A 14,705-nucleotide genomic window follows, 5' to 3' on the forward strand; every position below is an offset into this window, starting at 1 on the left:
AATGCTGGTTAAATTAGTAGCAATGCTTTCCTCACAAGCTTAAGCTTGTTTCTGAATAACAGATGGCAAGAGACCTTTCACAGCAAGAGCCAAAAAACAAAACATACTTGGATTCTATACAGGTTCTTTCACTTTATTTTCTTGTGCACTTATATATTCTCAAGGGTCATTGTAAGAAATGTCTCACAAAACTATACCACTATATCCTTTGAATCCTCAAAGGGCTCTACAGTAAAATCCAGAAGCATCCACACATTGGACTGCATTCTTCCTACTTCTGAATTTAAGGAACTGTGCCTGTTCTTGAATTTAAGAAACTGGCTATTCGTATTTTCAGCAAATCTGAAAATCACTAGTGGTCTAATTCCATCAAGTCTTACAACACAGTCTCTCTCATATTATTACTTTATTATTCTCATCTTACCTCAAGGATAAAGCATATTTTTTATTTTCTTTTGCAATGCTCAGAATTTTAAGGAGAGATATAAAGCACATTAGGTTGTGGGATATATGCTATTTCACCATCATATTTTACGCTTCACTGGTTAGCATCACTACTGAAACTTATGTCCTATCACCTGTTTTCATATGACCTATGAGTTCAGAATGGTTTTTACAGCAAATTGTTAGGGAAACATCAAAATGTAAATATTTTGTGATGTGTAGAGATGATGAAATTCAAATTTCAGTACATGTCAATAAAGTTTTATTGAAATCAACCATACTCACTAATACATCTTCTACAACCTCTTTTGTACTCATCTGCAGAGATTATACAGTCCAGAAGACCCTAAAATATTTATTATCTATCTCTTTATAGAGAAAGTTTGTGGATTCTTGTTTAATGACTATAGTCCCATTTAAATATTTCCATTAGAAAGTTAAAACAAATACTCTATCACAAAATCTGTCAATTCTCTTCCCCATTCATTTCCATCCACTTGTAGGTACTACAAGATACAGTGCTTCCTAGATCTTTTTACATGGAATCCAGTCTCTCCTAATATTCTAAATAAAAAGGCAGACTCAAAGAATATCTGCTAAATCAAGAAAGGTGATAGTAACTGTCAGCATACATTTTTTATTGTTTTATCAATAGCATTTCAAGAGAATCAATCTTCTTGAAAAAACTTGAGAATGAACTTATCTCAAAGAGTTTGTTCTATATAGTAAATTAATGACAATAATACCATGGAATTCTCCTCAGGACGTTAAGACTATGATCAAGGGAGATATGTATTTTCTTCACAAAAAAATTATTTCTATAAAATTTATTCCATGCAAGTAAGTACCATCCTTTTACCAATGTCTGGAAACAAATGCATCATCTGATGGCATTGCTAATTTTATTTATTCCCTCAGAATAATTTATATTATGAAAATGTAATCAATGTATAAAAAAAAGTGTAGCATGATTTGCTAAGGAAAAACGTGAGGAGTTCCATGGCATGCTTGCACATAAACACTATAAAAAAAGTTTGCAAAAATGTAGTACTAAATAAAAAATAAAGGTAAATATAAATATTTTTCCTTCCGAGTTTCAAGTCAAAGTTTCTTGTCATGCATCCCTCACTCACTCCTGACTCTTAGACTATGATTTACAAAAAAAAAAAAAAAAAAAATCAGATCAGTATGATTTTAATATTTAGTCAACTATAAAATGTTAATTTAGTTACTTCAATTTAATATTCAGTTACAAATAAGATCACATATTATGAATCTTTAGATATAAAGGAACAAGATAGAGTCAACAACAGCAGCAGGTAATGAAATCCTGTACTTTGTACTATCTCAAAATGACAGCAACTCCTAGAAGCATCCATGCCTCCTGCCTTTACTTCAGGAGTTGTTCCATATTCCCTGTGCCTCATAATTTATGAGCTTCTAACCTATGAATTGTTTGCATACAAAAATCTTCCTAGACTACCTCTAAAATATGCTGGAGAACTATTTTCAACCTTACAAAAATGTGTACTTTTTTTTTTTTTTTAAAGAAATCTAATCCCAAACCAAGCATGGTGGTGCATGCATGTAATGCCAGTGCTCAGAAAGCTGAAGCAGGAGAATCACAAGTTCAAGGCCTGCCTCAGCAATTTAGCAAGGCCCTAAGCAACTCATGAGACCCTGTCTCGAAATAAAAAACAAAAAGGGTTGGGGAATGAAGGGAAGGGAGCGTGAATGAGAATAGAAAAGACAGTAGAATGAATTTGCTATAACTTTCCTATGTTCATATATGAATACAAGCCCAGTGTAACTCCACATTATGTTCACCCACAAGAATGGGAAGTTATATCCCATGTATGTATACAATATGTCAAAATACATACTACTGTCATGTATAACTAAAAAAATAATAATAATAATTAAATTTTTAAAAGCTGAGGATGTGGCTCAGTGATAAAACGCCCCTGGGTTAGATCTTCCGGTACCAAAACAAATAAATGAAAAATCTCTAACAGGAAAAAGGAGGAGGAAAGATTCCCACCCGTGTTTCTCCTAAATTTTAATTCATTCATTTAGGAAGTATTTCTTATTTGCCATATACCAAACACTGCTATAACCAGCACTAAAACTAACAAAGAAACATTCACTCCCAATTTAAATGATGCATCTTGATTAAAAAATTAAAAACTAGTCAACACAGTGGAAGAAAGATTATGAAGAGATAGAAGAAAAATGCTTTCCAATGACAAACACTATACAATTAATAAGGGGTGGTGTAAGCCTAGAATTTAACTTTACAGTCCTGAGAAAAATCATCCCATTTTAGAAGCCAAGAAATGTCTTAAAAATATTCATATATGAATAAAAGTAGTAATAATACTTGACACTTCTATACAAAGCATATAGCTCAAATGTTTCCATACTTTATTCAGTAATATAATCACCATTTTAAATAAGACACAAACAAAATTACAATCTAGATTTTGGACCACCAATTCTATTACCTAATTACTATAATACTGTAAGAAAAGCAACTAAGCCACATCCAACTAAAATAATAGAAGTGTAAAAAAAAAGTCAACTTAACCAGCAGTTAAAAAGGCTGATTCTCCCATCGGCCTTTTATTATGAAAATTTTCAAACACACAAACTGTTTAAAAGTAGTTAGTTAACAAGGATTTCAATTCCGCAAGTAACATTCTGCTTTCTTTACTTTATTATACATCTATCCATCTAACCTTCCCATCAGAGCTTCTTTGTAATTAGAGGCACTCTCAGTGGACCAGATGATTGGGCACAGAATTCACTTCCATAGAAGTACATTATCACAGGAATGGAGCCCAATAAAACACTAGAGACACCCTTTGTCCAATAAAACAATTCCACCCAGATTTTTATAAGAAAAAACTGATCCTACCTTTAATGTCTGTCACATATATGGTCCCCTAAAACTCAGTCAGGAAGACAGAAAAGGAACAACATGGAGCCAGTAAGGACAACAGGAATAATATTAGCCAAACATTATAAATCCTGGTACTAACTTAAAAATGCTTTTAACTGAAATGTTCTCCTTTCAAGTTCTGAAAATGAATTGTTTGTCCTTTAGAGGGGCAATTAAAGGATATAATTTTTCAAATTAACCAAAACTCTAGTTTTAAAACTATAGTATATTGGGCTGGGGATGTAGCTCAAGCAGTAACGCGCTTGCCTGGCATGAGCCGGGCGCTGGGTTCGACCCTCAGCACCACATAAAAATAAAATAAAGATGTTGTGCCACCGAAAACTGAAAAATAAATATTAAAAAATTCTCTCTCTTCTCTTAAAAAAAAAAAAAAAACCCAACCTCAATACCAGAAATATCTACAACTGTGGTTAACTGGAGGTAATTTTGCCCCCAACTCAGGGTCATTTGGCAATGTCTGGAAACACTTTTGATAACTACAACTTCAGGGGGAGCAGGAGGGGGAGCTGTTGAACTACTGGCATCTAGTGGGTAAAGACTAGGGATGTTGTTAAACATTCTACAATGTACAGGGCAGTCTCACAACAGAGAATTACGTGACCCAAAATCTCAGTACTGCCCAAAGTGAGAATCCTGACCTAGATTAGTAAACAAAATATGAGAATTATCATAAGTATGTATGTATAGAAAAAAATATATCAGGTTTAGTATTTTCCATGGCTTCAGGTATCACCTGAGGATAAGGTGATACTAATTCCTTAATTTAGCATCATACTAGATTAAGAAAAAATTTTAGAGAGCCAGTAGCCTCTGTGGTAACCAGACTTCTGGATCCCAGCCCCCAGCTATTCCATACCCTGGCGCAGTCTTTCTCACATTGCACCAGGGTTGGTCTGTGTAACTGATAGATACCATACAACAGAAGATACAGGATGTCACTTCTGAGATCAGATATATGTGGCTTCCATCTTGGACTCCCCTCCCCTGCACCCACCTCTCTCAGATCCCTCACTCAAGGGGAAGCCAACTACCATGTCTCGAGGAAACTGACAGCACTGTGGAGGCTCATGTGAAAAGGAACTTACCAGGACCCTTCACCCCCAGTCAAGTTTTGCCTGACTGGGACTTCATGAGAGACTCTGAACCAAAGCAACTCCCAGATTCTTGACCTCAGGAACTGAAGACAACATATGTTTGCTGTTTAGAGCTACTAAGTCTTAGGACATTCATCTCTCACAATAGGCAATATGGTATAACTAATTCCCCTTTACTATTCCTAAACAATAGCTTCTGGTTTAAACAAATCTCTCTAAATTCCCATAGTTGGGAGAAGAAAAGAAAGCACAGCTTGCCCTCTGACCTGAGAGTTGGCCAATTCTTTCATATTCCTAACCATAGAAGACTACACATTTAGAAAAATATTGCTCTTAGATCCACTGCCCAAGACATCTTTGCTTTTACATTTTCCTCCCCATCTTTTCCTTGAGTGAAAGTGGTACATTTGCCACCACATGAAATCAAGAGTTCTGAATCTGGTGGTAAACAGAAGTAAAAGAGAAGTTATTCAGGGAAATCTCTCTCATCCATTTCCAAAATTATTCCATTAAGTTAAGAAAAGGGATAATGAAGGAGTTTTTCAGTTTCATTCAGATGGTGCCATAAAAGAAGGCAACAAGCTCTCCAGCCTACAAGTTCATCAATGTGATGAGTACAATCAGTTATACTTTGCCAAGCTCATGACCTTCCTCAGGCCTCTGCTGTTGAGCTGGGGCTAGGCCTCATAAAAGTCCACCTACCTTTTTAAGACTTACAGTTCTTCGAGCTAAAAATGATTTACCTTGAAGTGGATGAAATTTCTTTCCAGAGCAAATTTTTTTAAAGAATATATTTTTAAGTCTTTTACCTCTAAGAATGTCCTTCTGCTGCCTTTTGACATGAAATATATCTTTACTATACACAAATTTCAGGATGCGGTGCGGTGAGAGAGCAACTCCCTTCTCCTCAAAACTCTACAGGCAGGGCTGGGGATGTGGCTCAAGCGGTAGTGCGCTCGCCTGGCATGCGTGCGGCCCAGGTTCGATCCTCAGCACCACATACAAACAAACATGTTGTGTCTGCCAAAAACTGAAAAATGAATATTAAAAATTTTCTCTCTCTCTCTCCCTCCCTCTCTCTTTAAAAAAAAAAAAAAAAACTCTACAGGCAAAGCCAGGCATGATGTAAACCCAGCAATTCAAGAGGCTGAAGCAAGAGAATCACAAGTTCAAAGCTAACCTCAGCAACTCAGTGAGACCCTCAGCAATTTAGACACTGTCTCAAATTTTTTTTTTAAAAGGGGGTGGGGGGATGTAGCTCTGTGGTAAAGCACCTCTGGGTTCAACCCCTAGTACCAAAAAACAAAAACAAACAACAACAAAAACACCTCTATAGACAAACAAAGCCCCCCACATTTAGTACTGTAAGGATGAATGCCAGTCATATTTTCATCCTTAAGATTTGTATTCAGACTTGTTCCACTCCCACCACCAATGCAGAATGCAAAAACTATTGACAGGATATATTCAGGCAGAGGTGTCTTTTCAGGGTTTTCCTTTTTAATCTTCAGATTTAACTTTTTCAACATTTCTCTTCAGCTAATTCTCTTAAATTTTTTTCCAATGTTTTGGTTTCTTCCCTGGGAATATTTACTTACTCAGACTGGGCCTCTATTCTCCATCCTTCAGGCCCAATTTTCTCTCATTTTTATCACTTGCCTTTGCATTTTGGGAGGGCTTCCAAAGTTTTCCACATCATCAACTTAATTTTCTGCAGAGTGAATTGTCTTTCATTTTAATATTGTAATTACATCTTAAATTTCCCTATTATTTTTTTCTCTCAATCTACTGGATTTTTGAACAGCCATTTGTCTCTCCTTTTAACTGATCCTATTTCAACATGATCATATCTTCTTATATCCCAATGAAGATTTTTCAAAGTATTCTTCTGGTACCCATCAACAATCACCTTCAAAGATTTGTTCTTCCTCTGAAATTTCAGAATGCTATTCCCTTGCCTTTATTCTGCAGAATGTGTTCAAAAGTCTCTCTGTATTTGCCAACAAAAAGAGTGCACAGATTCTCCTTAATTCCATTCTCTACTCCCACAGATTTGGGTAATGTGCTCTTCTCAGACCTACAACTCACTGAGACATGCAGAGCCCCTAGCCTAATTCTCAGTGTTGCTGGTGAGCTTTTACCCTAGGCAGATATGCCACACTACAACAGAATCTTCTCCAAACCCTCACTGATTCTGACTCCACTCAAGGATAATTTCTAAATTAGTACAACCACTACAGAAGTCAGTATGGAGGTTCCTCAAAAAACTAGGAATGGAACCACCATATGACCTAGTTATACGACTCCTTGGTATTTATCCTAAAGCATAAATGTCATCAAACTATAGTGATACATGCATCTCCATGCATACAGCACCGCAATTCCTAATAAACAAACAATGGAACCAGCCCAGGTATCTGTCAATGGATTAATGGATAAAGAAAATGTGACACACACACACACACAATGGAGTTGTATTCAGTCGTAAAGAATGAAATTATGTCATTTGTAGAAAAATGGGTGGAACTTGAGAGCATTATGTTAAGCAGGAAGTCAAGGGTCATATAAACATTTTCTCTTACATGTGGAAGTCAGAGAAGAAAAAGGAAAAGAAAGGTGAGAGGTGGGTCTTGTGGGAATCAAAGGGAGACTAGTAGAATAGAAGAAAGGGACCAGTGGGAAGGAGGAGGAGAGGGAAAGGGAATGTTCTGGGAAACAAAATTAACCAAATTATATTATTATATGCCTTGTGCATGTATGAATATGTAATAAGAAATAACAAGGAACTATGGTTATAGTTCAGTGGTAGAGCACTTGCCTAGCAAATGTGAGGCAATGGATTCGATTCTCAGCACCACATAAAAAAATAGATAAAATAAAGATATTGTGTCCATCTTCAATTTAAAAAAGAAAAGTTTTAAATAACAAATCTATTATGCATAGTGCACCAATAAAAATGTGGAAAAATAAATAAAGAAAACATTACAACCTCCAGGTTCACTAAAAAAAAGGGTTTTTTCCTTCTTTGGCCAGGCCAATAGTAAACTTTATTCTTGGACTCAACACCCTGCAGCTGCCTGCTATACCCAAATACAAACACACACAGAGAAAACATTAAACTTCCCTACCCAAGAGTATTCTGGAAGTCACAGGCTCTAAACAAAAACTAAAAGATACAGATCAGGAAGTGCAGGATGGAACAAAAGTGCAGCTACCCGATTTTCTGACTGAGACAGGCCTTGTACTTCTGAACCAAGGGCTGCCTGTGGAGAAGGACTCAGGGTCTCGAACCTTCATGGCAGGATCAGCTCTGCCAACATCAGCCTCTAACTGCATTTTCCAGTGCAGTTCTTAGCCTTTCAGTTTGAAGAAATCTTGACAATGGGTCAAGTAGTACTAGTTTTTGATGATGTGAATGTGCAAATGTTTAATTTTTATTTTAAGTACTGTAGTAGAAAGTTGAGGTTACTCTTCAAATACCTGTTAAGAAGTCACAAAGGTGGGAATAAGTTGTGATTGTTAAGAATCACAGGACCTTTTGTTGCAAGGGTCCTTAAAAGTATTTCAATTCAGCCTTCTCAACTCTAAAGTAACACTAAGGGGTCCTCAGGCCCATGCTTGACTCCCTCTAGTGATCTGGAACTCATTACTTAGTAAAACAATTCACTTTGTTTTTACAGAATTCTAATTTTTAGAATGTTATATTTTATACTGAAGCAAATATTTAACTCTATGTACTTTTTAATCACAGAGTCCTAATTCTCTGGAATAATCCTAACATTTCTTCCAAGAAGGAACTTTCAAGGGATAGTCCTTTTTTCTCAACAGAGAGACTTCCAAATACAGTAGTATTATACCACTTCCCATGCTGTCTTTTACAGTTGTTCCTAAGGATAAACTAGCAGAACCTTGATTAAATCTAAATATGCACACTAAGCTAGCTATTCAATACTCTGAAGTGAATACTACCACTTGCAACAATGGTAAATACACTCTTGGTCAGCATCCTTATTTACAGAATAGAAAACAGAACATCTTCAACCTACTACATATATTCTTTTCCACAGCTCCTAGAACCCCTGATTAATGACCTCCACTTGCAAAGGAGGCTACTTACCTTAACCATGAAATAATGAATGTTATTGATCCAACAAGCTACTGCTATAGAGTGTTATTGATCACCCAATCTTTGGTTAAAATGGTCCTCATTTAGCAATTTCACTGTCACAAACACCTGGAGCAAAGCATACTCATAATTAAAGAGTTTGGGGGAGTTCAAGTGAGAGGTGATAGACAGAGATCTCAGCTTTCTCCCATTTATTCTTGCTTCTGAGCTATTGTTTGTGTCAGAAAGGATATTGATTTTCTATAAAAATAAGAAAACAAGAGGCACCAAGGGGCCGCAGAAGGTCAGCTTGGGCTGCCGAAGGAGGGGGGAGGTTTAGCACTCTATCTCTGTCACTTGCCTTCCAAGAGAAGGGAATATTTTCTTTCCTGTGAGATAGGCCTCTAATACATCACCTAAGAAAGGCTTCTGAATGTGACTTCAGGCATCACCCAACCAATGCGCTTATAAAAGAAAAAGAAGGTAAACTATATTTAAGGAAAACAAACAAATAATATGTTAGTGAAGAAAGAAAAAATTAGATTTCAGGCATCTAATTAATAGGTGCTATACAGACAATTTGAATAAGGATTAGTAAAAAATACATTTATAAGAGTCATCCCATTTTAAAGTATTCACAAACATAAATACACAAAGATTCAATAGATTGTAATTTGATCTTTATACAAACATTAAAAAAAAACCTATTATATCATAACTGAGTTCCTCAAAACCCATGAAGGATTAGTTGGTATAGAATTGAAGGGAGATCAGAAAAGTAAATACATCAGAAAGTAAATACAGAAAAGTAAATACATCAAATATCCCAAACTTTATACATAAACTTAAAACTACTCTGTTTAGTTCGCAAAAACAGAATTTAAAGGAATCAGAAATAAGCTGATTAAGATGGACATTTTCATATCTAAAGCACCTAATATATTTTTTTGAAAACTCTAACTACTGATCAAGCTAAGGCTAATCTTAATGATTAACCTCATCTTAATAATTCTACAAAATGGATGGTGACTCTGACAACTCTCAACATCACTGATAAAAAGCAAAGTTTTACACTTTGATCTATATGTAAATAAACTGTGGCACATCTAAGCAGATTTATTAAAGAATAAGCAAGAGGGTTCTTGAAAGTATTTCTTTTAATGCAAGAGAAAGAAAGTAGGAAATTTTTGACAGAATCAACTCATCAAGAGAGAATAATCATATCCAAATCATAAACTATTATCTACTTTACGTTCTAAAGCTAGTCCTGTTTAGCTGGGCTGGGAATGTAGCTCAGTGGTACAGCACTTGCCTAGCATGCACAAAACCCTGAGTTTAATCTTCAGCATCACAAAAAATAAAAAATAATAATAACTGAGCTTAAAAATGAAAAGATTTTAGCTCCACTTTACTACTGAATAAAAGCTGAACATCATAAGAAATCAAAGAATAAAAAAGGATGACCCCTCTTTCCTTACAGAATGGATTCAGGGGGAAAAAATACAAAGCACTTCTGTTTTTGTAACTACAGATAAAAGGGGAAATTTGGGCATCTTAAATAATTAGAAGATTTAAAAAACTTTTTCTCAGATCATGTCTGCTGTAACTCTGCCCATTATTCCTTCACAGCTACGAGCACTCGGGCATCTGTATTACTGAAAGAACTCTGAAGTCACGGACCACGGAGATAGCCCAAATGGGAGAATGAGTTCTCCTTAATTTGAAGACAGTTAAGAATTTCATAAGAACTCCTGTCTACTTCAATTTCTCCAGCTCTCAGATGACTAGAATTTATATCATCACAACCTGACCACAATTGATGGTCTAGGTTCAGAGAAAGAAAGACAGAAGTAACAGTAAGACCACAGGCTCTGCATTTGGAGCTATATATCTTAGAGTAGACAGTTAAAAGTATCTAACATATACAATTATTTCACAGTTTAACAAGAAATTCGAATAGCCAAGAGACTATTTTTTTTAAACTACCATTTTCTTTTTTTTGCAGCACTGGAGTAAAACTGCCATTTAGTAACAAGATTATAAGCTATATATGCTTCATATTAAAACAAACTTGAATATCTCAACAGAGAGTTTCAGTATCATGAAAGGATAGAAGTTGACTAAGCAGTTCTTGTTTGATTAAAAATGGCATGATAAGTCAAGCGCAGAGGCACAGGCCTGTATTCCCAGCTTATCTGAGAAAACTGAGGCAGGAGGACAAGCAAGTTTGAAGCCAGCCTGGATAACTTAGCAGACCCTGTGTCAAAATAAAAAGAGCTAGAGATGTAGCTCAGCAGAAGAGCACTTGTCTAGCAAGGGTGAGGCCCTGGGTTCAAATTCTCAGGAGAAAAAACAAAAGGCATGATGAGGAAGAAAAATACCTTTATAATCCAAAAATATACATCTGTTGAGTAAGCAGACCTAAAAACAAATTAGGCTTAGAGGAAAATGAAGAAAGCCAAACCAGGAGCCCATCTCAATATAGTTGAATAGACTGACAAATATAAAGTTAGGAAAAGTTTAAAAGCTGGATCAAAACCACCCATAAAACATGGAGACAGACCTACATAGCTTATCCTGTTACCAACACAGCCTAACCTCAAGGTACACCTAAGATTTATGTCTTTGTTTTTAAGACAAACTTCAGAAGCCAAGTCCTAAGAAAGGTCATATGTTCTACAGTTATAAAAGTTAAGATGAGACAGAAAAGGGTCATGGAAAAGGCACAAACTCAGAGGGCCACAAAACATGGTGAAATATGAGCTTTGAAATCAGGTTTGATTCTCCATTTTGGCACGGGGTGACCTTGAACAAATTATCTAAACTCTTAATCTCAGTTTCCTCTTCCATAAAATACAAATAGTGCAATTTTACTATACAGTAGAACTATAAACATTAAATAGGAATATTAACAAAGCATATAGCACAGTGCCTGCCACACACAGTTATTGCCTAGTAAATGTTAACCAATATTAATAAGAATAGAAACAGTCTCAACCTGGAGAACTCAACTCATTTGGGTTGATACAATGAAGATTGGAAGGACCAAAGTAGGGATGCTAAATATCCTGCAGTGCACCACAAAGAACTGTCACTCCCAAAGGCCAGTAGCATTTCTTGCTGAGAAACAGATATCACAAATTAATATTAAAGCTGGAGAGTATTAATGTTCCTACAACTATCTGAAATATAGAAAAATTAAAAGTTATCCAAAACCACACCAACATTTTAAGCATGCACCCGCTGGAGACAAATTTCTCTGGCTTGACAAATTTGGTCTAAGACAAATGGGACTGAACACTGTTATTTTTAAAGCCCACCATATGTTCAGACAACTTGAACATCTGCTATAAAAAATATACTCAATATAGTCAAATTGTAAGTAGCAGAGCATAGAAATACACCTCAAGAGTACCTAAAACCATAATTTTTAAAGGGGAAAAGCATCATACCAGGAACATTTATTAACTGCATATGCCCGGCACCTGTGCATTTTCCCACACACACGTACACACTCCAGCCTCTGCTGAGACTGTGGTGCAACAGGACAGTATCTACGTATGAACTATGTGGCATAAACAGCATCCATGCAAGGGAGATCTCACCATTCCGACATGTTCTCATCAGAGCCCTGTTTTTGTTCATCTGCTTCACACTCCATTCTTTCTTTCCTTCCTGTTTTGCTTAGGAAAGTCCTGTTTTCTGCTGATTCACACAACCCATGGCCTGATGAGGTCCAGGGAGTATTCTCCTTCCAGCGGGACAGACGCTGCTTCTTAGCAGACTTGAACCTACAGCCTCTCTCATAGCTCCAATCTGATACCTTCAACTTCTGCTGAAGGCTGGCAGCCACCTCTGATGTCACTCGTTTCACCTTCCGCCGGCGCCTGAGTGGTCGACAAGGTGCATTTTCAGTAAAGGAGTCAGATTCATGCCAAGAATGTTGCTTACTCTTAACCAGGGCATTGAGAGCTGGGTGCCGTTTGGCTACCATTGTGTCATCAGAGTCACTGAAATTGGTGACTGGGGCCACTTCTCGACAATCCTTAATGGCCTCATCCAGACTTGATTCAGAGGCCTCACTGTAGCAGCAAGTATGTTCTGCCAGGTGAGTAAAGTCAGACCTGCGTTTCCGGCCCCGGCGCTTCCGAAGCTGCCGCCTTTGCTGCCGAGGGCTCAGGGCCATTTCCTCCCACAGCTCACCAAGTTTATTCTGCTCAGATGTCTGCTCCAAGGCTGAGGCTAAGTCATGTACCAGCTCATCCATGAGGCCACATCTGCCAAAAAAAAAAAAAAAGTTCAAAATTGAAAAAAATGAAAAGAAAAAAACACCTGAATAGGCTCTGTTGTTTTCAAATAATTTTATAAAACAGATTACAGCAATTCAGAGTCCAATCTATCTATAAAAAATAAAGACACCTTTTACTAACTACATGTAAGACTCTGTTCTTACCATTCATGACCCATTAAGGCATTAAAAATGGGTGTTTGTTTTTGTTAAATGTCAAGTTAACATTTCCTTAATTTCAAAAACTCAACTACTCACCAGATAGCAACCTGGATATTAGCAAAAACAAGCAAACTCTCTTTCTCCTTTCTCCCCAACTAAATTTGTCAGTGAATTATCTGTTGAAAAGACCCAAAAAGATTAAAAATGTTTCATCAGATAGGAATAGAACAGACAACTTTAAAACCATGGTAGAGATGGGAGAACAAGGGTGGGACCCAGTGACACCAAGATATTGATAATGGATATAGGACTACTCTGTGGTCTGGGATCACTGCTGAGAATGCATGTGGCAGGAATAAAGAGAGAACTTGGGGACACACTTCAAGGAAAACTGCTTGCAGTTTTAGTGATTCAAGAATTTGTAGCAACCCAGTTTTGTAGTCAGAACAGAAAGAAGAGCCATCTGGAAGCTACTGGGTACAAAACCTTACAGATGTCATTATTATTTTTTGATACTTAGAAACTTTTAGGCTCCATTCCCCAACCTGATCATCCTAATTATGTACTTTAATGCCACATAATCACACAAAAATAGGAAATAAATGAAAAATGAAATGACAGGGATGGGACAGAGTCTCTTCAAATTTTTAACTAACTGCTTTCCAAAATTTCCTAGTTTTCTACTCATTCTTGTCAAACTATCAGGCAAATCTTTGAAGGGATGAGAGTAGCAGAGGCAATTTTCAAAACTGCCTCATAAAAGGAAATGTCCAATATAATCTGTACAATACCTAAAATATATATATATATATATATATATATATATATATGCGCTAAATTAGCACTTTCTCCCTAGCCCTTGTTAAGCCCAAAGTATTTCAAGACCATAATTAGAGCTTAAAACTGTGTGGCACCACTCTCAGACCATATTTCCGTTCATGCAGTTTATATTTTGCAAAGGGCTTTCTAAAACCTACTCTCACTCTGTTCCTATTTGGACAAATGGCCAAAGAATTCAAAGGCAGGAAAAGTCTTCTGGCTTATGCGACACAACTTGGGAGGAAGGAGACAACTAGTTTCAAAAGTACCACCCAAACAAAACTTCTTAAAGTGTCAAAAGCCACACATATATAAAGGCCATATCCTTTTAAGCAATAAGTTGTTTTAAATGGCATGATAGGGATTTGGAAGACAACTGTTCCTAACATAGATACAGATATAGATATATAAAATAGATAAACAAGTGGGAAAAGCACATCTAAATCTCGTTCCCCAATAAAGGGCTACTGCTTTAAAAACAGGCAGAACTGAGTAAACAAACGTGGAATGAAAGTACCAAAGTAGTCAAATGCTTGTGCAGAATCCCACCCTACCTCAAAAACTGCAATTGGAACGCAGGTGATAGAAGAGAGACTCCCACACCTCCAATCGCTCTGGGATGCCCGAGACGACCCGGAGTCCAGGCACGCCCCGGAGGAGAAGCAAGCCGTCCAAATCACACATAGGAAGCTAGTGGACAGCAAGTCAGAAGAGGGCCAAGCGCTGAGTCCAAGGGGTGGGAGGTTGAGAGGTAACTTCTCATTTGTACCTAGGACAAGGGAGTCAGCCCTTCAAAGGCAAAAACTGCCAAACAGCAACTGCTGGTGACGG

General features: G+C 36.8%; 1 protein-coding gene across 5 annotated transcripts in view; it reads right to left on the reverse strand.

Moving 5' to 3' along the window:
• The window catches only part of Gpatch2l (G-patch domain containing 2 like), a 58,707-nt gene that overhangs the window by 43,528 nt on the left and 474 nt on the right, over window positions 1-14,705 (reverse strand). For 2 of the 5 annotated variants that reach the window (XM_058577872.1, XM_058577873.1), the window contains exons 1-2: window positions 14,429-14,583; window positions 12,211-12,882 (exon numbers count right to left, since the gene is read on the reverse strand). In XM_058577872.1, the coding sequence (XP_058433855.1) occupies window positions 12,211-12,872 (662 nt within the window). In that variant the 5' untranslated portion in view covers window positions 12,873-12,882; window positions 14,429-14,583. Of the gene's footprint in view, window positions 1-12,210; window positions 12,883-14,428; window positions 14,584-14,705 lie in introns of those variants that run through there. The other 3 variants (XM_046440789.2, XM_058577874.1, XM_046440792.2) reach the window with 2 other exon arrangements.

The sequence above is a fragment of the Marmota monax genome, unplaced genomic scaffold (genome assembly GCF_021218885.2).
Source record: "Marmota monax isolate L192 unplaced genomic scaffold, Marmota_monax_Labrador192_F-V1.1 WCK01_AAM20220418_F8-fsc00017, whole genome shotgun sequence".
NCBI classification, from domain to species: Eukaryota; Metazoa; Chordata; class Mammalia; order Rodentia; family Sciuridae; genus Marmota; species Marmota monax.